Genomic DNA, 27,985 nt, shown 5'->3' on the forward strand with positions numbered 1-27,985 from the left:
CCACACAGTCCTATTTAGTATGCCCATTCAGAATTATAGACTTAACCTTTAGAGGTTCAGTCCTTCAGGTCAATACTTGGCCATCCACCTAGGGGTGCTAAACATTTTGGGACACTAGCACTTTCACCATATGTTACTTTCCTAAGAAACTTCCTGAGCAATAAGTGTAGGTCATTTTCATTTGGGAATAAGCTTCTGGGATTTTGACATTGGAACACTTAAAGAGATTTAAGGAGGTACCTGGGGAAATGGGGCAGGGGGATGACAGTAGGAGGTCAATAGTGTAATTAAGAGGTGGGAAAATTTGGGGAAAGGTCCCTAAAATGTAGATAGGTCTGAGTCATCTTGGAAGTGACTTCCTAAGGTTCAGAGTATCTTCTCTGCAGAGAGTGTGGTGATTACTCAGACAGAGAAGGGTTAAGGAGAGCTCGCTAACTCCTCCTTCCTGCTGCTCCTGGTTAGGGAGGGTGAAGTCCAAATAGCCAGTGGAGCAAGCACGCAGGAGGAGGAGCAGAAAGGCCAGAAACTATAAACAGAAAAGAAAACAGACAGAACCCATCTCTCACCTCTTCCCAAGCTTCCTACCAGAGATTTTCCTTGGCTGCCAGTGCAAAGCTTGTCCCCAAGGCATACAGGTCGCCGTGAGGGACTCAGAGAAGCAAAGCGCAGGGCTCTGGGCACAAGGCTGGGATCTGCAGCTGGTACAGGAGGGAGCATGACAGGCCAGCGGGCGCTGCTATTAGCTGGCTTTCTTCTGTCTGGGTTCCTGCTCCCAGAGGCCGCCAAAATTCTGACTGGATCCTCACTGGGTGAGTGCTGGCAACAGAATCAGACACAGGCGCATCCCAGATGCTCAATCTAGCCCTGATTCATAGGTCATTCTTTGTGGTTTTCCAGAGCTTGTTTGGATCCCAGGATAGAGGAGGGAGAGGTGGAAAGGCGGGGGGTTCACAGAGGGGTCCCCACTGCTGGTGTGGGGAAGCTAGTTCTGGAAAAAGCAATGGTTTTCTTTCCTCTTTTTTACCTTTTCTGGAGGTGTGTCGTATTCTGCATTGCTGGGGCCAGAATTTCGATCCAATGCTGACCTAGCGACCTTGAGCTGCCTACTCCTGGGTGCAGCTGGGATTTTCAGAGGCACACCTTAAAAGTCTGAGGGCGCGGTAGTTGCCAATAGAAAGTGGAAGGTGAGGTCACTTTCAGGCTCTTGCAGGCCAAGAAAAGGGACTCCTGGGCTTAGCAGCACAAACGGGGACTGTTTCACTAATAGGAAACCTGGAAACTGACTGGGCAGAGAAAATCAATTGGGAACAGGTTTCTCTTTTGCCCTTGCTGCTAGAAGGCTTTGAAGGACAGTGAAACAGTTAATTCTGTGTGAACCCAGTTTTAATGCCTTTACTTTTGCTCCAAAGGAAACAGAAATGGAACAGGAACATTTATCAGGATAAAGAGGCATCATAAAATGGAGTTCCCCCAAGATATTTTTTTTGATCCATTCTGACAGGATACGGGGCTCCTGGGGTCACTTTTAGATCCCCAAGAATCTGGGGATCGTGGGCTAGAAGAAACCATTGAGATCATCTAATTGGGCATCTCCCTTTTATTTCCTGACAGGGAACCTAAGGGTCAGGGAAATGAGGGGCCTTTTGCAAGAGCACACCAGACCTCCCTGATGTCACACACCTGGACTTAACCTACTGTTTCTTACCTCAAACCTGTCCTCTTCCCCAGACTCTATGCTGTACAGTGGGGATTCCTAAAAATAAGTATTGAAAAAACTCTGTTTTCCATTTTAAATCTATTTTTAATGATAGTTAAAGGCAACAGAAAAAAAGAATTGCCCCACCTCTTGAAATTGCATGTCCTCTGGACTCTGAGAGCGGACAGGTGTGGTTTGGAGGTGTTGGAAACCCTGCCTCTGCCCCAGAATGCACTGGGATCACCATGGTCCTCAGGAATGGCTGCCTCTGCAGGAAGCCTTCTCCCCTGCATCCATTTCTTACAGGGGTTAAAGGTGAGCCAGAGAAGGCATCTAAGGGTGTAGTGTTTGTGCTTTTATGTAATCTGTGTTACATCAGGCAACACAAGTATAGATATAAAAAACTAGAATGATTTCCACAGATATACACCATTACTGTAGTCCTACATTCATCTGTCCTGACCCAATCATCATGAGATCATTGTCTTCCAAACAGCCCCCACTTTCCAACATAGGCAAATTCTACTCCTTGACCCATAGATTCAAGCAAAGTGCTCCATGATATTACATGGTTTTAGACATTGGTGTGATAATCTGTACCTCCACAGAGAATCACACTTCTATTTCCTTAGGATCCCAGGATTTTCCTATGTTGGGTGATGTCCCAGTTTTATATACATACAGGATCCTACAGTTCTACCCAAAGGGTCCATAGTTATCCTGAATGCTTTAATTTGATGTTAAGTAAAATGCAGGACCCAACTGAGGAACATCCTGCCAAATATATTTGAATCTGAAGAATCTTGGCTCTGAGCAGTGGCTCTATCCACTTCTGCTTCTGTGGCTTGGACTGATATTCATGTTCCCATGTTTCTGGCTTCCATGTTAACATAAATTTCCAGACAGAAGGATTCCAGAAATAGCTTTGATTGATTGTCCTTTAGAAACCCATTATTCTCACATACATAGTCTTGTGCCAAAATTTTCCACAAATTTCCTTTCCTAAAGGACACAGTACCTCCATAAAGGCAGCCTAAATTGCAGCATGTGCCTAGGATTGGGAACTCCTTTAGGCTTAAGCTAGAGAAGGTCATCTCACTGGCATGGAGATCTTGAACTGCAAAAAGGAATCTTTCATGTAAGATTGCTACAAATTAAGACTTGGTCAGAAAGAAGGAGGGTATCTGGTCTGGGGTTTACCCAAAATGAAACCAAAGGACTAAAATAACTCATCTTCTACTGACCACCAATTCTCTGCTACCTTATCCTGGATCTCCAGATCCCCCACATCAATTTCAGACCCTCTGTTCTCACCTTTACAAAAATAAAATTTTATATTATTCCTAGGTGGAAGCCATTATCTACTGCTGGACCGGGTATCTCAGATTCTACAAGATCATGGTCATAATGTAACCATGCTTCTTTATGGAGGAGATTATTTAAACCCAAGTAAGTTTTTTTTCTGGTAATTATTAAATTTATCTATCCCAGTAAAGGATATACAATGTCTTTTGTTTGTTTGTTTCGTTTTTTTCAATATATGAAATTTATTGTCAAATAAATATCTTTTCCCATTCCGTTGGTTGCCTTTTAGTTTTGTTGGTTGTTTCCTTTGCTGTGCAGAAGCTTTTTATCTTCATAAGGTCCCAGTGGTTCATTTTTGCTTTGAATTCCCTTGCCTTTGGGGATGTCAAGTAAGAAATTGCTATGGCTGAGGTCAGAGAGGTCTTTTCCTGCTTTCTCCTCTAGGGTTTTGATGGTATCCTGTCTCACATTCAGGTCCTTTATCCATTTTGAGTTTATTTTTGTGAATGGTGTGAGAAAGTGGTCTAGTTTCAATCTTATGCATGTTGCTGTCCAGTTCTCCCAGCAGCATTTGTTAAAGAGACTGTCTTTTTCCATTGGATGTTCTTTCCTGCTTTGTTAAAGATTAGTTGGCCATACGTTTGTGGGTCTAGTTCTGGGGTTTCCATTCTATTCTATTGGTCTATGTGTCTGTTTTTGTGCCAATACCATGCTGTCTTGATGATGACAGCTTTGTAGTAGAGGCTAAAGTCTGGGATTGTGATGCCTCCTGCTTTGGTCTTCTTCAAAATTACTTTGGCTATTCAGGGCCTTTTGTGGTTCCATATGAATTTTAGGATTGCTTGTTCTAGTTTTGAGAAGAATGCTGGTGCAATTTTGATTGGGATTGCATTGAATGCGTAGATAGCTTTGGGTAGTATTGACATTTTGACAATATTTATTCTCCCAATCCATGAGCACAGAATGTTTTTCCATTTCTTTATATCTTTTTCAATTTCCTTCATAAGCTTTCTATAGTTTTCAGCATACAGATCTTTCACATATTTGGTTAGATTTATCCCTAGGTATTTTATGCTTCTTGGTGTAATTGTGAATGGGATCAGTTTCTTTATTTGTCTTTCTGTTGCTTCATTATTAGTGTATAAGAATGCAACTGATTTCTGTACATTGATTTTGTATCCTGCAACTTTTCTAAATTCATGTATCAGTTCCAGCAGACTTTTGGTGGAGTCTATCGGATTTTCCATGTATAATATCATGTCATCTGCAAAAAGCGAAAGCTTGACTTCATCTTTGCCAATTTTAATGCCTTTGATTTCCTTTTGTTGTCTGATTGCTGATGCTAGAACTTCGGACACTATGTTAAACAACAGTGGTGAGAGTGGACATCCCTGTCGTGTTCCTGATCTCAGGGAAGAAGCTCTCAGTTTTTCCCCATTGAGCATGATGTTAGCTGTGGGCTTTTCACATATGGCTTTTATGATTTTTAAGTATGTTCCTTCTATCCTGACTTTCTTGAGCGTTTTTATTAAGAAACGTTGCTGAATTTTGTCAAATGCCTTTTCTGCATCGATTGACAGGATCATATGGTTCTTATCTTTTCTTTTATTAATGTGATGTATCACATTGATTGATTTGCGAATGTTGAACCAGCCCTGCATCCCAGGAATGAATCCCACTTGATCATGGTGAATAATTCTTTTTATATGCTGTTGAATTCGATTTGCTAGTATCTTATTGAGAATTTTTGCATCCATATTCATCAGGGATATTGGCCTCTGGTTCTCTTTTTTTACTGGGTCTCTGTCTGGTTTAGAAATCAAAGTAATACTGGCTTCATAGAATGAGTCTGGAAGTTTTCCTTCCCTTTCTGTTTTTTGGAATAGCTTGAGAAGGATAGGTATTATCTTTGCTTTAAACGTCTGGTAGAACTCCCCTGGGAAGCCATCTGGTCCTGGACTCTTATTTGTTGGGAGATTTTTGATGACTGATTCAATTTCTTCGCTGGTTATGGATCTGTTCAAGCTTTCTATTTCCTCCTCATTGAGTTTTGGAAGAGTGTGGGTGTTTAGGAATTTGTCCGTTTCTTCCAGGTTGTCCAGTTTGTTGGCATACAGTTTTTCACAGTATTCCCTGATAATTGCTTGTATCTCTGAGGGATTGGTTGTAATAATTCCATTTTCATTCATGATTTTATCTATTTGGGTCCTCTCCATTTTCTTTTTGAGAAGCCTGGCTAGAGGTTTATCAATTTTGTTTATTTTTTCAAAAAACCAACTCTTGGTTTCATTGATCTGCTCTACAGTTTATTTAGATTCTATATTGTTCATTTCTGCTCTGATCTTTATTATTTCTCTTCTTCTGATGGGTTTAGGCTGTCTTTGCTGTTCTGTTTCTATTTCCTTTAGGTGTTCTGTTAGATTTTGTATTTGGGATTTTTCTTGTTTCTTGAGATAGGCCTGGATTGCAATGTATTTTCCTCTCAGGACTGCCTTCGCTGCATCCCAAAGCGTTTGGATTGTTGTATTTTCATTTTCTTTGTTTCCATATATTTTTTTATTTCTTCTCTAATTGCCTGGTTGACCCACTCATTCTTTAGTAGGGTGTTCTTTAACCTCCATGCTTTTGGAGGTTTTCCAGACTTTTTCCTGTGGTTGATTTCAAGCTTCATAGCATTGTGGTCTGAAAGTATGCATGGTATGATTTCAATTCTTGTATACTTATGAAGGGCTGTTTTGTGACCCAGTATGTGATCTATCTTGGAGAATGTTCCATGTGCACTTGAGAAGAAAGTATATTCTGTTGCTTTGGGATGCAGAGTTCTAAATATATCTGTCAAGTCCATCTGATCCAATGTCTCATTCAGGGCCCTTGTTTCTTTATTGACCGTGTGTCTAGATGATCTATCCATTTCTGTAAGTGGAGTGTTAAAGTCCCCTGCAATTACCACATTCTTATCAATAAGGTTGCTTATGTTTATGAGTAATTGTTTTATATATTTGGGGACTCCAGTATTCGGCGCATAGACATTTATAATTGTTAGCTCTTCCTGATGGATAGACCCTGTGATTATTATATAATGCCTTTCTTAGGCTCTTGTTACAGCCTTTAATTTAAAGTCTAGTTTGTCTGATATAAGTATGGCTACTCCAGCTTTCTTTTGCCTTCCAGTGGCATGATAAATAGTTCTCCATCCCCTCACTCTCAATCTGAAGGTGTCCTCAGGTCTAAAAAGAGTCTCTTGCAGACAGCAAATAGATGGGTCTTGTTTTTGTATCCATTCTGATACCCTATGTCTTTTGGTTGGCGCATTTAGTCCATTTACATTCAGTGTTATTATAGAAAGATATGGGTTTAGAGTCATTGTGATGTCTGTAGGTTTCATGCTTGTAGCGATGTCTCTGGTACTTTGTCTCACAGGATCCCCCTTAGGATCTCTTGTAGGGCTGGTTTAGTGGTGACGAATTCCTTCAGTTTTTGTTTGTTTTGGAAGACCTTTATCTCTCCTTCTATTCTAAATGACAGACTTGCTGGATAAAGGATTCTCGGCTGCATATTTTTTCTGTTCATCACATTGAAGATCTCTTGCCATTCCTTTCTGGCCTGCCAAGTTTCAGTAGAGAGATCGGTCACGAGTCTTATAGGTCTCCCTTTATATGTGAGAGCACGTTTATCCCTAGCTGCTTTCAGAATTTTCTCTTTATCCTTGTATTTTGCCAGTTTCACTATGATATGTCATGCAGAAGATCAATTCAAGTTACATCTGAAGGGAGTTCTCTGTGCCTCTTGGATTTCAATGCCTTTTTCCTTCCCCAGATCAGGGAAGTTCTCAGCTATGATTTCTTCAAGTACACCTTCAGCACCTCTCCCTCTCTCTTCCTCCTCTGGAATACCAATTATACGTAGATTATTTCTCTTTAGTGCATCACTTAGTTCTCTAATTTGCTCCTCATACTCCTGGATTTTTTTATCTCTCTTTTTCTCAGCTTCTTCTTTTTCAATAATTTTATCTTCTAGTTCACCTATTCTCTCCTCTGCCTTTTCAGTCCGAGCCGTGGTCGTCTCCATTTTATTTTTCAGCTCATTAATAGCATTTTTTAGCTCCTCCTGGCTGTTCCTTAGTCCCTTGATCTCTGTAGCAAGAGATTCTCTGCTGTCCTTTATACTGTTTTCAAGCCCAGTGATTAATTTTATGATTATTATTCTAAATTCACTTTCTGTTATATTGTTTAAATCATTTTTGATCAGTTCATTAGCCGTTGTTATTTTCTGGATGTTTTTTTGAGGGGAATTCTTCTGTTTCAACATTTTGGATAGTCCCTGGAGTGGTGCGGGACTGCGGGGCACTTCCCCTGTGCTGTCTTGAATAACTTGCGTTGGTGGGTGGGGCCACAGTCAGACCTGATGTCTGCCCCCAGTCCACCGCTGGGGCCACAGTCAGACTGGTGTGTGCCTTCTCTTCCCCTCTTCTAGGGGCAGGATTCACTGTGGGGTGGCATGGCGCGCCTGGGCTACTTGCACACTGCCAGGCTTGTGGTGCTGGGAATCTGTCGTATTAGCTGGGATGGATCGGCAAGGTGCACAAGGGTGGGAGGGGGAGGCTCAGCTTGTTTTTCCTTCAGATATCTGCTTCGGAAGGGGCCCTGTGGCACCGGGAGGGAGTCAGACCCGCCAGAGGGATGGATCCGCAGAAGCACAGTGTTCGGTGTTTGCATGGTGCAAGCAAGTTCCCTGGCAGGAACTGGTTTCCTTTGGGATTTTGGCTGGGGTATGGGCGAGGGAGATGGTGCTGGCGAGCATCTTTGTTCCCTGCCAAGCTGGACTCTGTTGTCCAGAGCTCAACAACTCTCCCTCCCGTTGTCCTCCAGCCTTCCCGTTCTCTGAGCAGAGCTGTCAACTTATAACCTTCCAGATGTTAAGTCTCGCTTGCTTTCAGAACACACTCCGTCCGGCCCCTCCGCTTTTGCAAGCCAGTCTGGGGGTCTCTGTGTGGCCGCCGGGCTGCCCCTCTGTCCCGGCTCCCTCCCTCCAGTCCGTGTAGGGCGCACCGCATCTCCACCCTTCCTACCCTCTTCTGTGGACCTCTCGTCTACACTTGGCTCTGGAAAATCCATTCTGCTAGTCTTCTGGTGGTTTTCTGGGTTATTTAGGCAGGTGTGGATGGAATCTAAGTGATCCGCAGAACGCGGTGAGCTCAGTGTCCTCCTACCCCGCCATCTTCCCAGATGCCTCCCTGTCTTTTGTATAACACTGCTTAGCACAAAATCTTTTTTTAATCTAGTTGTATTTAAAGATGGGAAAATGTGTGTGTGTGTGTGTGTGTGTGTGTGTGTGTCGTGTCCAATGCTGGACATCTTATTAGACTGTGTAGACCTGGCCTCCACGATGCCACATCTATATATTTTACCTCCTGTTCTGGTTATTTTATCCATTATTAGCATGGAGTATGAAATATTCCATGATTATTTTAAAATTGTGTATTAAGCCTTCAATTCTTTCAGCTTTTGCTTTAGATATTTTGATGGTCTCTAATTAGGTGCATATATGTGTATAATTTTACGTCTTCTTGCTGTATTGAAACTTCTGTCTCTTGTAATCTTTTTTGATTTAAAATCAATTGCATTTGGGGCGCCTGGGTGGCTCAGTCGGTTGGGCGTCTGACTTCGGCTCAGGTCACGATCTCACGGTCCGTGAGTCCGTGAGTTCAAGCCCCGCGTCGGGCTCTGGGCTGATGGCTCAGAGCCTGGAGCCTGCTTCCAATTCTGTGTCTCCCTCTCTCTCTGCCCCTCCCCCGTTCATGCTCTGTCTCTCTCTGTCTCAAAAATAAATAAAACGTTAAAAAAATTAAAAAAAAAAATAAATAAAATCAATTGCATTTGGTATTTGCTTATTGACTTTTGCTGTCTTTTGGTTATTACTTGCATGGAATATTTTTTTTTTTCCATTATTTCCCTTTTAGTCTGTGTCATTGCAGATAGATTCCACTGCATGTTGAAAACTTGCAAAGATAGTACAGAAAGTTCCCATACATCCCTTACCCTGTTTCCCCCATTGTTAATATCTTTTTATTTGCAATTATTTTATTAATATGTTTTATTGAAATATAGTTGACGCACAATGTTACACATTAGCTTCAGGTGTACAACATAGCAACTTGACAACTATATATGTTATGCTACACTCACATGTGTAGCTACCATCTCTCACCATACAAAGATATTACAATTGGTTCATGTATTTTTATCCATTCTTCCAACGTCTGTCTTTTTTGGAGAATTTAATCCAAGTTATTTAAAGTAATTACTGGTAAGGAGAGACTTACTTCTGTCATTTTGCTATTTGTTTTCTATATGCCTTTAACTTTTTTGTCCCTTACTTTCTGAATTACTGTTTCTTTTGTGGTTAGTTGATTCTTTGTAAAATGTTAAATTCTTTTCTCATTTTCTTTTGTGTATATTCTACAGCTTTTGTGTGTGTGTGTGGTTACCATGGGCATTTCATTTAATCTGCTAAATCTATGACACTCAGATTTTAGTGTTTAGTTTATACCAATTTAATAACATACAAATATTTTGTTCCTAGTGTTCCTAGATGGCTTTATCCTCATCTCTTTGGTTAGTTGATGTCACAAAATTACAATTTTATACATCATGTGCTCCTAAACATAAATTATTGTTAATTTAAATGCACTAGTATGTTAAATTGTGTAAAAAATTTGAGTGGAGTTACAAATTTCAAATAATGATAGTAGCTTTTAAACAAATAATTTTTTTAATGTTTATTTATTTTTTGAGAGAACGAGAGAGAGACAGAGCATGAGCACAGAATCTGAAGCAGGCTCCAGGCTGTGAGCTGTCAGCACAGAGCCCGATGTGGGGCATGAACTCACAAACCATGAGATTATGACCTTGGCCGAAGTCAGATGCTTAACTGACTGAGTCATCCAGATGCCCCTAAACAAATAATTTTTTTAATATACTAGCCTCTTAAATCATATTGAAAACAACAAGGTAGTTAGAGCCATTGTTACAATAACAGTAGCTTTTATAATGCCCATTCTTTTACCTCTTAAAAATCTTTATTTTTTCATATACCTTTAAGTTACTCTCTGGTGTCCTTTCATTCTTCCCTGAAAATGTGCCTTGTGCATTACTCCCAGGGCAGTTCTAGTGGTAACAAACACCCTTACTTTTGTTTATCTGGGATTGTCTTAATTTTCCTTGATTTTTGATGGACAGAGTTGCCTGATGTAGAATTTTTTGTTGACAATTCTTTTTTTCCCCTTTGTTTCTTTCTTATTTCTTTTCTTTTCTCCTTCTTCATCTTCTTTTTTTTTTTAGCATTTTGAATATATTGGTCCACTGCCTTCTGGTCTCAAACTTTTTTTTATTTTGCCTCTAAAATTTTTGATTGGAAATCTATTGATAATCTCACTGACAATCACTTGTATGCGATGAGTCACTTTTTTCTTGCTCCTTTTAATATTTCCTCTTTCTCTTTCTGTATTTTGATATAATGTGTCCTGATGTGGGTGTCTGAATTCATTTTACTTGGAGTTGGATGAGCTTCCTGGATGTTTATATTAAAATCTTTCACCCAATTGGGAGGTTTTCAGCCACTGTTGCTTCATATATTCTCTCTATGTCTTTCTTTCTCTCTTCTCCTGAGCATCCACAGGGCATGTATTGGACCCTTAGACAGTGTTCCTTTTCTTCAATTCTTTAACTTTATGTTCCTCAGACTTGATCATTTCTACTGTCTTCTCTTGAGGTTCACTGATAATGCTTGATGGTTCTTTTGCTTGCTCAAATCTGCCTTTGAATCCCTCTAGTGACATTTTCATTTCATTTATTGTATTTTTCATTCCTAGAATTTGTTTTTAGTTTCTTTAGATTTTATATTCCTTTATTAAAAAAATTAAAATGTTTATTAATTTATTTTGAGAGAGAAAGAGTGAGCGTGAGCTGGAGAGGGGCAGAGAGAGAGAGGGAGAGAGAGAATCCCAAGCAGGCTCCTTGCTGCTAGCCCAGAGCCTGATGTGGAGCTTGATCTCACAAACCATGAGATCATGACCTGAGCTGAAATGAAAAACTGGATACTTAACTGACTGAGCCACTCAGACACCCCACCTACCCTTTCTTTCAGTGACATTTTACAAACACTTTTTCCTTGACCTTCTCCACATCTTCCCTTAATTCTCTGAGAATCTTTAAGGCAGTTATTTTAAAGACATTGTCTAATACATCTGACATAAAGTAATTCTTAGGAACAGTTTCAGTTAATCTATAATTTTCTTTGGATGAAGCCTTAGTTTCCTGTGTCTTGGTGTGTCTTGTAATTTTTGTTGAAAACTGAACATTTGAATATAAAAATGTGTATATCTGGAGATGAACCTCTCCTCCCTTCTCTTTGCAGATTTTTGTTATTAATTTTGTTTGTTTATTTATGTTTTAAAATTGTTTTATGCTGCTTTTGTGTTGAGGATCAAACCGAGGTGTAAATTTCACTGTTCACTGTCTTTTCTGAGCCTTTTCCTGGGCATGAATGGACACTTTCAAGTTTTCCTGGTATGTGTAGCTGTTTTACAATGTCCCAGGTTTAATGGTGCCCTTTCAAATGGGTAAATTGAGAAAATGAGGGGAAAAGGAGGGCATCAATCTTTTAAGACCCCTGGAAGTCAATTGAGCCAGAGAGGGAAGTGGCTGCAATAATAGAGCATGATGCAGAAACCTTGCTGCCTGCTTCTTTGTCTGCATCTCTGCGACCAGAGCAGCAATCAGCAATCAGAGCACAGATACTTGATATTTGGACAAGGTGATTTTTTTGCCCGCTCAGGCTCTTGAAACCTGTGTACAAGCTGCTCTATAAACAATGCATACAGCTTCCGGCTGGAGACTGAGGGATGGGGGATGGGTAGCTGCTACTGTGGAAAAAGCTGAAATTGACTAAAATTATCTGCAATTTACAGTTAAAGACTTCCTCTGGTTGGTGGAAACCATCAATTGGCTGCAGATTTCCCAAATAGTTATTTCAGACAAATTCTGTCAGTGGAATTGTTGTCTACATCAGGAGGTGTGTGTGTGTGTGTGTGTGTGTGTGTGTGTGTGTGTGTGTATATGTGTGTGTGTGTATGAATTTTTCACCATTTGCTGTTTTCGAAGTATGTCCAGGAAAGCTCCTTATACTCTCATGCTGGAAATGGAGCCGTAATAGGTGTGCCTTGACAGTGTCAGGGATGGAAAGACCTTCCACTCAACAAGCAATTTGTCCCAGGAATTTAACTGAGGTGCCATGCCTTGTGCTTTGTGTAGGGCAGCAGCCCATCCCTCTATGTGAGTTGCTATGTGCGTGTTTGTGTCTTGACTGAATGGGCTCCACAAATCTCTGCAAAAGGAGGTTGTCCTCAAAGTACTGTCATACATGTGCTTCTGGAGAAAGTTAAATGTGGTTAAAGATCTTGCCAGCAAAACTAGCGAGTAGGGCTGTTGAGGTAGTCCATGAGAAGCCAAGTTACAAGTTACTTGTACCCTTCAAAGGTGAAGGTGAAGAGACACTAGAGCTGAGAGCTTGTTGAAATAGGAATTAAACAGAATGTATTACCAAAGGTATGACTGTAAAGAATTTATTAGTTTTAGATATAGTCAGTAATTTCAGTAAGATTGGAAATGGAGGCCATAATATGATCACAGAAATCCACTGAGAGGCTCCATTCATTCAGGGTTAAGAATAGTCAAGTTAGGCTATTAAATGGAGAACTAGTGGGGATAATCACTTCTTTGTTAATGGATCCTTTACAAAAAGGGATTTAATCCTTGAAGGCACTCTATTAAAACTCTATTTTGTTGTATTAAAACTTTTAATATGTTGGGCAGATCCAATGAGTTCCCTTTCATCATGGTGTTAGTACTAAAACATTAATTTTATGACTTCTTATATAGGAGCAACCATAGCTACTGTGAGATAACAACCAATGGCTGTTATGGCTATGGGATATTTAATCCCAGTAGTTAAGACAGGGCATGCACCACTGTGCTCTATCTAATATTTTCTACCTCCTAACAGTATAGAGGTACTTTGATAAATTTTGGTGAGCTCTCATGATATATCTGTTATTTTCCCCAGTATTGACTAAGACGATTAAAGTTGGTCATTGGGGGGATCTCATCCAATGTTAAAAGTAATGTAGAACCTCTGATGTAAGTCACAAAAGCCAATCTGTGTCCTTGCTCTGTTATAGTGTTTTTTTAAAGTAATGTTAGTTGCCACATATGTCAAAACTGAGACCTCTGTTTTAATTTCTTTCCTGACTCTCTCACGCTGACATTTCCCATTTTTTGCCATTCCTTTCATTGTCATTATTTATACTTTGGGGGAGGGTATGCCTTTTAACCTGCTCATATTTATAAGTTCTTCCTCCAAATGTCCTAATTAGCATCACCAAAGCTAAGGGCCTTCTTGCTGGTGATCTTAGAGAACTGAGATTAAGCTGAGTTTGAATTAACCCTTGAATTAACCCCATGAGGGTGTCATCAGTGTTTCCCTTATACTGTGTTAATCAAGGTTTTCTTTGAGCTGCAGAGATATCATGAGCAACAGTAGCAAAGGCATTTTCTCGGGTTCTAGTGCACCTTCTCCTTTTACAGTGTGGAGTTCATCAGATGGCATGGTGCTATCCTCCTCACACCGTTCAGTGGGCTTGTAAACTGGAATCAGTCTTAACTCAGAGCACTGTTTATAATGGGGGCAGTCCTTGAGATGTACAACCATTGGTCATGCGGTTCTACCTAGCCTAGTGTCAATCACATGGTTCCTGCTGGAATCCAGAAACAAAGTGGATTCTGACAGAGAAGATAGGTTTGTGTGAGACACATGACCAGGGCCACTTAAAGGCTAAACCTATCCTTTTGTTTCTAAATGCCAATTATGGAAGCCTCTGAGTGGGATGGAGGTGCAGGTTCCCCTCATGGGGTCTGGCTTGTTTGGCTGAAAATCTTGGTCACACGAGGGAGGTCGTGTTGAGGCTTTCTCCTCATTTTTCCAAGATATGTCCCAGAAAGTTAAGGAGGAAATGGAGCTTGAAAGCTGTCAACAGTCCAACTTCAAAAATGGTGCCAGACTCTTTAGTACACATGAGTTATGGGGGAAATGTCGGAATGGTAAGTAGGACTGCAGGGGACTACTCTTGTTAACTTAGCCTTTGCCATATTTTTGGGTGAATGAAAAACCTTTGCATGTGTCACCTGTAAGTAATAAAAAATATCTCTTTTTTCCTAAAAAACAAAGGACTGGGGAGCTGGGATAAAATTAAATCTGTATTTAAATACAAAGTGTAGCACTTACTATATGTACAACCGTGATGAATTATCTGACACTCCATTTATGTTTGTCTTCTCATCTGTAAAATGAAGAATATCTATACCTTTACATGAAAGCTTCAAATAGAACTTTACTTTTATTTAAGTTCTATATCATTCATTCAATTGAATAGAAGTAATTGAATTATTATAATGTTCTCAATAAATAGTATCAGATCCTATGACTGAAGAAATGAAAAAGCAAGCAGAAAACCGAAAAACCCTCTAAAAGCAAACATGCAGATATATATAAAATTATTAGGATAAAAAAAACTATGGTATCATGCCAAAATTATCTGCATTGTTGGACTTAATGACATATTTTTATTGGTGTTTTTAAAAATTTTTTATTTAGAAAAGAAGGAAAATGCATACCAAGTTATCAGTTGGCTTCTACCTGAGAATCAAGAAAAAGAATTAAAGAAACGTTTTGGTTTGTATATTGAAGAAGCTTTGCATGGCAGGTAATTTCTTTTATTCTCTGATTGAAAGACTTACCATTTATAAAGTGATGCAAATAAATGGTTGGATGCATAGGTACTTAGAGTAAGTTTAAGAGAAAAGGATGGGTGGATGGATGGGTGGATGGATGGGGAGATCAATGATGGGGGGTAGGGATCGATGGAATAGATGAGTTTTTCACTTCCAATTATTTGGTTTGTGTAGTGTGCCTTTTCCACTGAAATCATGAATGTATTTCTATATAGTCAGGGGGATTATTCCTTCTGGATCTTCCTGGCAGCCCTTCACCTACAATGTTTTTGTGTATACTCTCCACAACACAGAAGGCAGGATAAACAACATAATTTCTGATTGTTGGTAGGCATATCAAAGCCACCATTTTATACTTACTTTTCCTCTCATCATGTAAACTCAAGAATGGAAACATGCTGATGAGCATTGATTTTTTCCTTCTTTGAGCCATTGTCTTTTAACTCATTTAAAAGCCCAAATGCCTTGATGATACACATTGTGACATTAGCCTGAAAGTTTTCATCATTATCTGGGATGTATAGAAAGTTCTTTACCTTTGACAGAAGAGGGGAAAGACACATATTCATGCCTTCCTTGGTGAATTATAGTGGCCTAACTCCACCTGTCCCTGTTTCCTTAAAAATTTTATTCAGTCATCAAGGTGGTCCTAAAATCTGGCTTTTGCCATAAAGCCTTTCTGCTTACCTAAACTAGAAGACCAAATTCTTCATCCAGAAGAGATGTGTTCTAAAAAACTCTCTTAAAGCATTGTATATATCATTTTGTGTTGTTATTCATGATTTTTTTTATTATGTCTTGTCTCTTCTTCCCCACTTCATTTCTTTGAAGACATGTTGCACCCACTTATTAAATAGGGTGCAGCATGCTGAGCACAGTACCTTCCTGTATTTTAATAGATTAACTTAATTTCAAATATGACGAATGCTGTTCTTTTGAGGAATTTGTAGTTCATTTCTTGAATTTATCCACACTATGTAGCAGTCATTTATTATGTAAAATCATTTAAAAATATAATAGAGAATAATTTCAGTTAATCATCTATTGTCACTTGAAGTTTACAGTGCATGTGGACAACTGCATATTACTAATGAGGTTTCACCTGTGAGGTTTCAGTGGGCTGACATGGTGTAGTATTAAGTTCTTTCACTACTCCAAGAAATATGAAATGGAAAGGGTAATAATAAGCTTGTTTGTTTTAACTTGTTTATGTCATAGGCTGGAAAAATATAAATCTCATGTTCAGTTTAGAATTGGGATTCTAATATTACCATCACAAAGTTCCTTGTGTGAGCAATCTCTCAAATGCAGACTCTACAAAATTTAAAGAACAAAAAAGGGCTATATTATCAACATAAATGGACTCTGCTACCAAGTTACTTCCACAGTTAGGCTGGGAAACAAGACAGTCACTCATGAACTGTCAGTATACAGATGAAAGTTAAAGAGAGCATCACAGAATGTGTCAAGTAGACATGGAACTGTGATGTCTGCTACAGTCAGAGATTGCTGCCAAATTGGAAGGATCTTGAATTGATGTGGAGGTGATTGGCTAGAGAAAGTAGAGGGAAAAAAGTGAGAACATTTTAGGAAGCAGAAACACATGGAGCAGAGTGACCAGAGCAGATTATTCATTGGACACCGGTAAAATAGATGGGCTGCTGCCAGGTATGGTCTTACTTACCTGGGATATTTTCTGTGAGCTAAAGGTTATCCTAAGTGTTGTGAAATTAACTCTTCAGTGAATATTTGTCTTTTTTTTTTTTTTTTTAACAGGGAAGCATTTGGCACCGTTGTAAAGTTCATGGAACAATTGGGGATTCAATGCAGTGATTTGCTAAGGAGAAGTGATATCATGGATTCTTTAAAAAATGAGAACTTTGACCTGGTATTTGTTGAAGCATTTGACTTCTGTTATTTCCTGGTTGCTGAGAAGCTTGGGAAGCCATTTGTGTCAATTCTTCCCTCCCCATTTGGCAGTGTGGACCTTGGGCTACCAAACCCGGTGTCTTATGTTCCGGTGTTCCGTTCCTTGCTAACTGACCGCATGGACTTCTGGGGCAGAGTGACGAATTTTCTAATGTTCTTGGATTTCTTCTTAAGGCAATGGCGAATCCTTTCTACATTTGACAACACCATCAAGGAACATTTCCCGGAAGGCTCTAGACCAGTTTTGTCTCATCTTCTAAAGAAAGCAGAGCTATGGTTTGTTAACTCTGACTTTGCCCTTGAATTTGCTAGGCCCCTGCTTCCCAACACTGTGTATGTTGGAGGCTTAATGGCCAGACCTGTTAAACCAGTACCACAAGTAAGTGAAACCTCAGCACTCCATCGGGACTTCATGCAAAGCTCTTCAGTAAACATAGAGTTGGTGGCTCCTTTGCCAGTGGGATCTGGGACTGAAGTAGGATGGGACAAGCAAAACACCTAGAATACACCCGTTTACTTTTATTTTTACTTTTTTTTTTTTACATACTTACTGTTATGTCTCTAGTCTATTTTATTGTATTCTATTCTATTTTAAATTTTATTTTATATTGGTAAAAACACTTAATACGAGAGCTACCCTCTTATCAAATTTTTGAGAATACATTATGAATTATTAAGTGTAGGTACCGTGTGCCTCAGATTTGCAGACCTTATTGATCTTATGTAACATTATAACTCTTCCTCCATTGAATAGGAACTATCTGTTCTACTTTTCCTCCAACCCTTGAAAACCAATTTCCACTTTTTATTCTATAAATTTGACTATTGTAGATGCTTCCTATAAGTGAAATCTTACAATATATGCTTTTCTGTGCCTGGCTTATGTCACTTAGCATAATGGCCTCAAGGTACGTTCATGTTTTCATATATTGCAAAATTTCATTCTTTTTTTTTTAATTTTAATTTTATATACTTATTTGAGAGAGAGGGCATGAGCCCTTTCACTATGTTGATGGTGTCCTTTGATACACGAAGTTTTTCTATTGGTGCAATCCAATGCTGTTATTTTTTATTTTGTTGCCTGTGCTGTTGGTGTCTTTTATGAGAAATCACTACCCAATACAATTACAATTATATGAAGATTTCTCTCTCTATTTTCTTTTAAGAGTCGTATGTGTATAGCTCAGATTTTTAGGCCTGTCATCCATTTTAAGTTGATTTACCATATGGTATAATGTAATGGTTGACTTTCAGTTTTTTGCATGTGGATATCCAGTTTTCTAATATCACTTGCTGAATAGACTGTCTTTTACCTAATGAATGGTCTAGGACCTTTGTCAAAAGTTATTTGACCAAATATACCTGGGGTATTTCTGGACTTTCTATTTTATCTTATTGATCTACATATCTATCTTTTTTGTCATACTACACTATTTTGATTACTGTAGCTTCGTAGTAGCTCTGGTATCAGGGAATGTGGGACCTCCAACCCTGTTCTTTTTTCCACATTGTTTTGGGTACTCATTGTTTTTGAAATTCCACATCAGCTTATGATAGGTTACTATTTCTGCCAGAAGCAAATGTTGTTCACTATTGATAGAGATGCATGGTACCTGTGGATCACCTTGGGAAGTACTGGCATCTTTAAAGTATTAAGTCTTCTAATCCGTGAAACCTGAATTTTGTTTCCACTTATTTGTGTCTTCTTAATTTCCTTCAGCAGTGTCTTATAGTTTTCAACATAGTTCAATATAGTTACCTCCTTGGTTAAGTTTATTCCTAACTATTTTTTTATTCTTTGGATTGTATTGTGAATGAAATTGTTTTTCCAATCTCCTTCCTGAAATGGTCATTATTAATGTAATGCAATGGATATTCTGAGCTGATTTTATTTCTTGCTACTTTCCTAAATTTCTATATTGGTCATGACACATTTTTTTGTGTGTGAGAGGAAACTTAGGATTGTCTGCATATTATATCTTGTTATGTGCCATTATTTCTTCGTGCAATCTTTCTATTCTTTCCTCTCTCATTCTCTTGAGAACTCCATAATGCATATATTAATCTACACAAAGGGGTCCTGTGAGTCCCTCACACTGTGTTCATTTTTTTGCCCTTTCTACTTTTTTCTCTTTAGACTTGACACTTTAGATGTCCTGTCTTCAAGTGTACTAAGTCTTTCTTCTGTCTATTTTGGTCTGCATTGAACTACCCTAGTGAATTTTTCAATTCAGTGATTGTATTTTTTGTTTTGATTTTTTTTGCTTTTTCTGAAAAATAATTTCTGTCTCTTGTTGCTATTATTCTCTATTTGTTCATATATTGTCTTCCTGATTTCCTTTAGACCTTTATCCACTTTTTTTGGCTCTTTGTGCATATTTAGTCAATTTAAAAGTCTTTGTTTAGTAAACCCAATGTCTGTTTCTTCAAAGAGGGTTCCTGGAGATTTATTTCATTCCTTTAAATGACACATTTTGGCTTTTAGTCTCTCTCTTTTTGTAATATGTTTTGTGATCTTTTGTAGAAAGTTGTGGGCATTTGTAAAACCAGTCACCTCTAGTTGTGTTTGCAGGCTGCCATGGAACACCTTCACTAGTTAGTGGGGAATGTTTAATACTTTGGATAAGCCAGGGCAGACAACTTAAAGTCTCCTTAGGTATTTTCTGAGCATTTTTCCTGTCTGGACCTTTGTGTATGCATTCATTCATCTGATTCTTCCTGTATACTTGGCCAATTTTAATGTCTTAAGTTCCCAAAGAGTCTTACCCAGATTCTTCTCAGGGACATAGGTGTTTTGTTTGTCTTGCCCCAAGATTCTAAATTCTGCAGTATCCCTGCAGATTTTACATGGCATTGTGCCCTCTATTGCCTTGCAAGACTCCCACCAACCTGATATCTGAGCTATATTGCCATTTCCCGTCAGAGCTCTGAGCCTGGTGAGATCTTAACTTGTCAGCTGGGAGCCTACAGAGTGGCTACAATGTTGCAAATTATTTCATTTCTTCTCCTCTTACAGAAGGCAGGGCTACCACTGCTGCCTCTGGACCATGGCATGCCACTTCAGGAAGAGTGTGGGTCCAGAAGAGTAAAATTGCCATGGAAATTCTCACCATTCTGAGTGTGTGTGTTTTTTTCTTCCTGAGTGGGCATCTGTTTGGTTTCTGTATATCACTGGCTATTTTCCCAAGTCGTATAAAATTATCTGAGTGAGTCTTTAGCCTTTTTTATCCTTCTGTTTTTTCTGTGGGGAGCTGGGAGTACTCAGCTTCTTGTTATGACGTTGTACTCTGCCTTTGCCCATTTTAAATTATAGATTTACACTGATCTTGTAAATGTCAAATGACAACAAAGCTGGTTTTTACTGGTCCTTTGGGATGATAGTTTTTATAGTGTTGTGCTGGATGGAGTTAAGAAGGGCCAGAATGGTACAATGAGGTAAGCTGGAGACAGTCAACAAACGCACAGGAAGGAAGAAACAAATGTTTTGAAGAGTTGACAAAAGATATGAAACTAATATTTAGGGTATTTATTAAGTCAGAAACTTCTTTTTAAAAAATTTTTTAATGTTTATTTTTGAGAGACAGAGAGAGACAGAACATGAGTAGGGGAGGAGCAGAGAGAGATGGAGACACAGAATCAGAAGCAGACTCCAGACTATGAGCTATCAGCACAGAGCCCAATGCGGGGCTCAAACCCACAAACCATGAGAAAATGACAAGCCAAAGTTGGGTACCCAATCAACTGAGCCACCTGGGCGCCCCAAGACCATGAACTTCTTTAAGAATCATCCAAGGTGGCTATGTGCTAATTAAAATCAGACAAAATAGACCAATGTCAAACCTTTTACAGGATATAAAAGGTATTTTATAACTTGCCTAATGTAATAAAATCAATCAGCATAATGCAACACATTAATAGAATGAAGAGAATTTAAAAAAAAGCTCATCATTTCAAGAGATGCAGAAAAAATATTTGACAAAACTAATGTCCTTTCATGATAACAACAGTCACAAAGCTAGGAGTAAAGAGGTATTTTTTGAACATGATAAAGAGTATTTATGGAACACTGACAACTTTAACATCATACTCTATGGGATAGACTGAAATCCCGCTGCCTCAGATCGGTAGTCTAAGATGCCCGCTTACATCACCGCTATTCAAATATACCCTACACAAAGCAAGTAGGCAAGAAAAAGAAATAAAAGGCGTCCGAATTGGAATGGACAATGTAGAAGTGGTTTGATATTCATATGACATAATCTTGTATATAGAAAATCCCAGTGAATTCATACAACTTGTGTTTTCATACACTGGCTATGAACAATCTGAAAATGAAACCAAGCAAATTATTCTATTTACAACAACACCTAATTAAACTGAGGAGGGGAGAGACACATACAGTGGACACTACAAATTTGCTGAAAGAAATTAAGGAAGACCTAAATAAATGGAAAGACATCTCAAGACCATGAATTGTGATACTTAATGTTGTTAAGAGAGCAATACTACTCAAAGTGATCTACAAGTTTTACCTAAGCCTTATCAACACTTGAGTGGCTTTATTATTACTTTTTTTTCTTTTTTGCAGAAATGGAAAAGCCAGTCTTCATCTCACATTGAAATGTAATGGAATGCAAGTAGCCAAATCAACATGAAAAGAACAGTGTTCAATGACACACATCTGTGACCAATTCGTTTGTGACAAGGGCGCCAAGAGCAATCAATGGAGAGAACAGTCTCTTCAGCAAATGGTGCTGAAACCACTGGATATTCATTCCCATGAAAGAGAATATATTCCAAGCCTTCCTCACACCATACACGAAAATCAACTCAAAATGGATCAATGGCCTAAAGAAAGAGCTAAAAGCCAAAAAGTTCTTAGAAGAAAAGAAAGGGCTAAAATGCATGGACTTGGACTTGGCAATGAATTTGTAGATGTGACATTGAAAGAATGAATAACAAAAGAAAAAATAGATAAATTTGACTTCATCAGAATTAAAATCTTCCAGAGAAGCTTCTCCCGAAGCTTTTAATTAAAGGGGACATTTTATAGAAAATGAAAGGACAACCTCTCAGGTACCAGGCAAGTATGTACTCTCTTGCTGCTTTTCATCCTCATCTTGGAGGTCCTAAGAAAGTAGTAGGAGAAAGAAAAATGAATAACAATCATGTAGATTAGGCATGAAGAGTTAAAACTGTTCTTTCTCACAGATGACATGATGGTCTATTTAAAAAATCTGAAAGGTCAAGAAAAATATTTCTGGAACTAGCAAGCAAGTAAAGTAACATCAAAGCATACAAGTTTAATATAAAAAATCCATCTTTTTCTTGTATATCAGCAATGAACAGGAGGATGTGAAATTAAAACCATTCTACTATTTATATTTCACCACTAAATATGAAATCTTGGGAATAAGTACTAACAAAACATGTACAAGATTTATATGGAGAAAACTACAAAATGCTGATGGAAGAAATCAAAGAGCTAAATAAATGGAGAGATACTCCATATTTATGGGTAGGAAGACTCACTATTGCTAGGTGTTAGTTATCTCCAATTGGATCTATAGATTCCGTGCAATCCTACTGAAAATCACAGCAAATTATCAATTGTCGATATTGATAAGCTGATGCTCAGATTTGCATGGAGAGGCAAAAACCCTGAAGGGCCAACACAATGTTGAAGATGAAGAACTAAGTTGGAAAACTGACATTAGTCATCTCCATGACTTATGAAATGGCTAAAGTAATCAAGAAAGTGTGCTATAAGCAAAAAAACAGACAAATAGGTCAATGTAATAGAAGAGAGTACACATAGACCCACACAAATGTAGTCAAATGATCTTTGACAAAGCTTTAAGAAATACCACGAAAAGAAGATAGTCTTTCCAATGAATGGACACAGATCCTATGTCTTCAAAAAAATTAACACAAAGTGGGTCACAGAATTGAACATAAAATGCAAAAGTATGAAATTCATATGAGGTGACATAGGAAAAAACAGATGACCTTGTGGTTGCTGATTACTTTTTACATATAAAACCCAAGTCATGTTCTATGATAGAGTTGAGAAGTGGGCCAAATTGATTTTAAAAATTTCTGTTCTGCAGCATACCAGTTGTGGAATAAAAGGAAGAGACTCAGACCAAGAGTAAATATTTGCATAGGTATACCTGATAAAGACTATTATTCAAAATGTAATACACACAAATATACAACCATATATACAAATATACAAAGAACTCTTAAAACTCATAATAACAGTAAAAAAAATCAATTAAAATTTTTTTAAATGGGCCAAACACCTTACCAGAACTCTCAACAATGACGACAACAGATGGCTCATAAGCATATGAAGGAGACAAATGACAGATATTTCCCCAGCATCTACTTCAGCCTCCAGAATGCCTACTGCCCCCTACTTGTCCAGGACAGCAACTGGCACTCACCTAGGCAATAGCACCTCTGGTCTGTCATTGGAACACTCCTAAACGCCGTATCTGCACAGACAAGGATGAGGGATGAGGATGACCCTGCTTCTGGGGCCATGTTCTTAACAAAAAAAAAAAAAAAAAAAAAAAAAAAAAAAAAAAAAAGAAGTTTCAACGACCTCTGCCTTCCTCTTCTTAAAACATTGTAATATGGATATTCTGAATCTAGATATTGGTGCTGAAGTATGTGTTAAGTGTCCTACGTGCAATGTGGACTATTGTGATACTGGCTGGACTCCTAAGACTCTCTTCATATCCATTTGTGATTATTGAAAGTATTTGTATGGTATGGAGTGTCCTGAGGTCTCAGAAAAATGACCTCAAGGCCACTGGACACAATGGATATAAGCACACTGTAGAGTACACTGAGCTGTTCTCAGGCCTATGAGTACAGTTTCAAGACAGTGACCTTTAGGTACTGACAGGATGGTGCATTCTGTTAATAGTTGACTTTCATTTTATGAAATGATTTTATAAACATTTTACATCTAGGTTTTCATGAACAACTTTGTTCACATCCTTTCCTTTCTTACCTCTCTCCAGGAATTTGAGAATTTCATCAGCAAGTTTGGAGACTCTGGTTTTGTCCTTGTGGCCATGGGCTCCATGGTGGGCACCTATCAGTCCGAGGAGGTTCTCATGGAGATGAACAGTGCCTTTGCTCGTCTCTCCCAAGGGGTGATATGGAAGTGTAAGCCTTCTAAGTGGCCCAAAGACGTCAAATTGGCAGCAAATGTGAAAATCGTGGACTGGCTTCCTCAGAATGACCTCTTGGGTAAGGACTGACCAGATCGATTTCTCTTTTTCTATTTATGTCTCTTTAGGGCTCCACGGGGCTACTTCATCACCATGAGAAGGGACGGTTGGTTGCTAAAGTAATGTTTAGAGGACAGGAATGGAGCAGTCAACTGGAGTCCCTGGGAAATCAGGATATACATCCAAAATGGTTTAAAGTGCCATGTTTGCTTCCTCCTTTCTATTCTAGTCCTGCTATTTTCAGTCAGAAGTGATATTTTTGTCAGGTTGTTTTAAGCCTAACATATTTGCACTGAAGAAAGTTGTCCAAGTCCAACCAGAGACAGTTTGTGGACTTTGAGAACACACATCAGGGGTCTTCTTGTCATTGCTTTTCCTGGGCCCTTGAGAACCTGTTAGGCCACGTGCCATTACAGACACCCTCCCCTTCCACACACATACATATTAGCACATTCTCCTATGCTACAAAAGGTATAGTCATACTTTCAAAAAATTGATGTTGATGGTGTCTGAAGGGTGTGCCAAAATATCTGACTGTCAAAGTGAGTAACTTGTCAGCCAGTTATTTGGTCCATAAAATTGTCTGGTAACAGTTCCTTACACCCCAAGGTTTTCTTTGTCCTTGTGCCAGTTTTTTCAGCATCCTAGCTACCACCACAACTGAATACCTCAGAGGTTCACCCCAAGATTATTCACCCCAAGGCTCACAAACATATTGGGAACTTAAGATAGAGTGTTCTGCATTTTTTTTTCACAAGGCATGGACTAAAAAGGATTCTGATTTCAAGGAAACACCAATCGATTCTGATGCACATCCCTATTGAGAGGCACTGTTTGAGATGAACTCTTCATTATCAACACTTGTTTTGGTTTTCTCTAAAAAAGAGTAGAGTAGCACACGGGAACTGGAAATACTGAGATGGGTGGTCCATCAAGCCCTACTTTAGAGGATTTCTTATTAAATTGAGGAGAAAGCACATAGAGTGTATGTTTGAGGAATGCCAGGTGAGATGCGATGACAATAAAAGTATTAAGACTTCAATAAGAGGAAAATAATGGGCAGTGAAGGAGAGAGGGTGAGACGTGGAGAGTGAGAGACAGAAAAGAGACAGAAGGAGACACAAAGAGAGCAGACATAAGGAAAGCAAAGAGAGAAACAGGGTAGAGAGAAGAATGGATGGATGGATAGGTGGATGGATAGTTGGGAGGAGGAATGTGCCTTGCTTAACACTGTTCTCTGCAGCTTTCCCTTGGCTCTGAGTCTTAGATGGATTGACTTAGAGGAATCTCTGTACACAGACAAGGCCAGAATCTTCTATCTTGGAATATGCACCCTTGAGTATGTTCAAAGCTGGATCAGTAAATCCATTTTCTCCACCATACCTTGAAATCCTTTAGTATTTTCCTCTGCCCTGATGCTTTCCCTGGTGTTCTGAGAGTTTTCATGCTGAAATATTCTGCTCTGTTTCTGATTTACAATAGCTCACCCACGCATCCGTCTTTTTGTCACCCATGGTGGGTTGAATAGTATAATGGAGGCCATCCAACATGGTGTGCCCATCGTGGGGATTCCAGTCCTTGGAGACCAGCCTGAAAACATGGTCCGAGTAGAAGCCAAGAAGTTTGGTGTCTCTATCCAGTTAAAGCAGATCAAGGCAGAGACATTGGCTCTGAAGATGAAGGAAGTCATAGAAGACAAGAGGTATGCAGCTCTCTGAACTTGTCATTGAGACTAAAAGAAGATATGAAATACGATGGGTACTGTGTGGCACTGTTTTGCAAAAAGGCAAAACTTTAGGGACAGACAATGATATGCATATGATACTAATACCTGTTCTGTTTCCTCTGAGAGTAAGACTATGTATTTAGGTTAGATGCTGCGAACAATTTTCTACCATAAGTATTGCAAAGACTCTGACCTATTTACACTGGGTCTCAGAGAGGTATTTTGATGCTGCTTATAGTAGAATTTCACTGAGGCAGGAGGTCTTCTTTTTGTCCCCCAATAAGCCACACTGTTTCTCCAGCCTCAGGCCCTTTGTCAGTGCTGCTCCCTAGAACATCCTTCCTTCTCCTCTCAGGACTGGTTCCTTCATGACCATTGGGCTCATCTTCAATGTCCTCTCCTCAGAGAGGTGGTCTTTGATAGTCCTAAATGCACTCCTTTCTCACCCACTTTAGTCATAATTTGTTTTTATTTTTAACACTTCTCAGGATAGGTAACTACCCCATTTCTTTCTGTTTTTATTTATTGTGCGTCCCTCACACTGGAAAGTAGACAGTAAGCTCCCTGGATGGCCAAGTGTGTCTCTTGTTTTCCCCTGTGTTCCCAGGGCCTAGCACAGGGCCTGCCACAAAGTAGGTTGAGATGAATTTCTGTTAAGTGAGTCGGTAGAAGGACCCATGATGTCTTATGTAAATTCCCATCCAACACAATCATCTGATAATGAGGATGGGTGGAATATCTTATTAGCATCTTCAGGACATCTACCCTGAGTCAGGAGTATGTTACATCAAATATATTCATACGTGCTTTTTCCTTTAGTGTACCATAAGCCTCCTGGGAAGAGACTTTTCCTTACAGCTTAGTCACTGTTTTATAGTTTAGCACTTTGGACACTAGGCATGGATCTTTGCATGAAGGCACCAGTTTGAACTTCTCAATGTGACCCTGCTAGTGCGGCAAAACCAGGCCAACATTTTTCCTTGAAACTGAGTTTTCTGTGCATGTGGAGGAACGAGTGTGTGTGAGATTCAAGGTTTCTAAGACTTCTACAACCACTGAGGTAATGCCTACCTCTGTGTCTGCCAACAGGTACAAGTCAGCAGCAGTGGCCGCCAGCATCATCAGGCGCTCCCACCCCCTGACCCCTGCCCAGAGGCTGGTGCGCTGGATCGACCACATCCTCCAGACAGGGGGTGCGGCCCACCTCAAGCCCCATGCCCTGCAGCAGCCGTGGCATGAGCAGTACCTGCTGGACGTCTTCTTGTTCCTGCTGGTGGTCACCTTGGGCACCCTGTGGCTCTGCGGGAAGCTGCTGGGCATGGTGGCCAGGTGGTTGTGTGGGGCCAGGAAGCTGAAGAAGGCCTGATGGGGGTGCATCCTTGATGGGTATTTGAGAAGCCACTGGTTCTACAAAGTCTCCAGCCACACAGGACACCCCTACTGTTCCTCGTATTCCACCTGATGGTGGCACATAAATTGCTCTTCGCTTCTGTCTGTGTTTAAAAATTCTTGTGAAGCATTCTTGGGATTCTTCTTTAAGTTGTAGTAAAATATATATTATATAAAATTTGACATTTTTACCATTAAGTGTACAGTCAGAGGCATTTACCATTGACATTATCCTGCATACATCACTATAACTCATTCCAGAACTGTTTTTATCATTCCAGAATAAACTAACTCCTCGGTGATCAAACAGTGATTCCTCATATACATGCCCGCCTCCACTCAAATCTCCATCAATTCCTGTTCTACTTTCTGTATCTATGAATTTGATTCTGGCTTCTTGACTTGCCCCTCATCAATGGACTCCTCACTCAGACCCAAACTTTAGCAGGCAGCCCACATTCCTCCTTACTCCCTGTCCTTAGCACAGGGCCATGTTTACTTCATCATTGCTGTTTGGACACTTGTAGTCTCTCTGCCATTACTTAGTTTTCATTTCATGCTATGACATAACATATTGACAAGTTCTTCCGTTATGGGTCTTCCTCTTGCATCTTCTTCTCACCTCACCACCCAGTTCAGGAAGCCTGGCCTCTCCTGCAGTGAGGCCTGGATGGCCTTTCTAGGACTCTACCTGTGGTCTCTGTCCCGAGTCCATCTTGGGAGAGCACCTACTTGGTGTCAGATCTGGAGTCTTTGGGCACATCTGATGCTGTGTGTTTCACTTCCCACAATTCTCTTCAAGTTTCCCACTCTTAAAAATGTAGTCATGGAGACCTCCAGTAGGGAA

At 39.4% G+C, this 27,985-nt stretch overlaps 1 protein-coding gene across 1 annotated transcript; it reads left to right on the plus strand.

Moving 5' to 3' along the window:
• Nucleotides 1-468: 468 nt before the first annotated feature.
• On the plus strand, nucleotides 469-27,445 carry LOC101081204 (UDP-glucuronosyltransferase 3A1-like). Its single transcript, XM_011286527.4, has 7 exons — nucleotides 469-809; nucleotides 3,044-3,145; nucleotides 14,711-14,819; nucleotides 16,624-17,155; nucleotides 23,811-24,042; nucleotides 25,506-25,725; nucleotides 26,839-27,445. Exons 1-7 carry the CDS (start codon nucleotides 716-718, stop codon nucleotides 27,113-27,115), a joined length of 1,566 nt encoding a protein of 521 aa, XP_011284829.1. The 5' UTR covers nucleotides 469-715; the 3' UTR covers nucleotides 27,116-27,445.
• Nucleotides 27,446-27,985: the final 540 nt, after the last annotated feature.

Source organism: Felis catus, chromosome A1 (genome assembly GCF_018350175.1).
Source record: "Felis catus isolate Fca126 chromosome A1, F.catus_Fca126_mat1.0, whole genome shotgun sequence".
Lineage (NCBI taxonomy): Eukaryota > Metazoa > Chordata > Mammalia > Carnivora > Felidae > Felis > Felis catus.

Excerpts from the sequence above, each read along its gene's own strand:
- LOC101081204 (XM_011286527.4), top strand. The coding sequence starts at position 716 with ATGACAGGCCAGCGGGCGCTGCTATTAGCTGGCTTTCTTCTGTCTGGG. Across the intron at positions 3,146-14,710 it reads AGGAGATTATTTAAACCCAA|AAAAGAAGGAAAATGCATAC; the intron begins GTAAGTTTTTTT and ends TTTTTTATTTAG. Across the intron at positions 25,726-26,838 it reads GAAGTCATAGAAGACAAGAG|GTACAAGTCAGCAGCAGTGG; the intron begins GTATGCAGCTCT and ends GTCTGCCAACAG.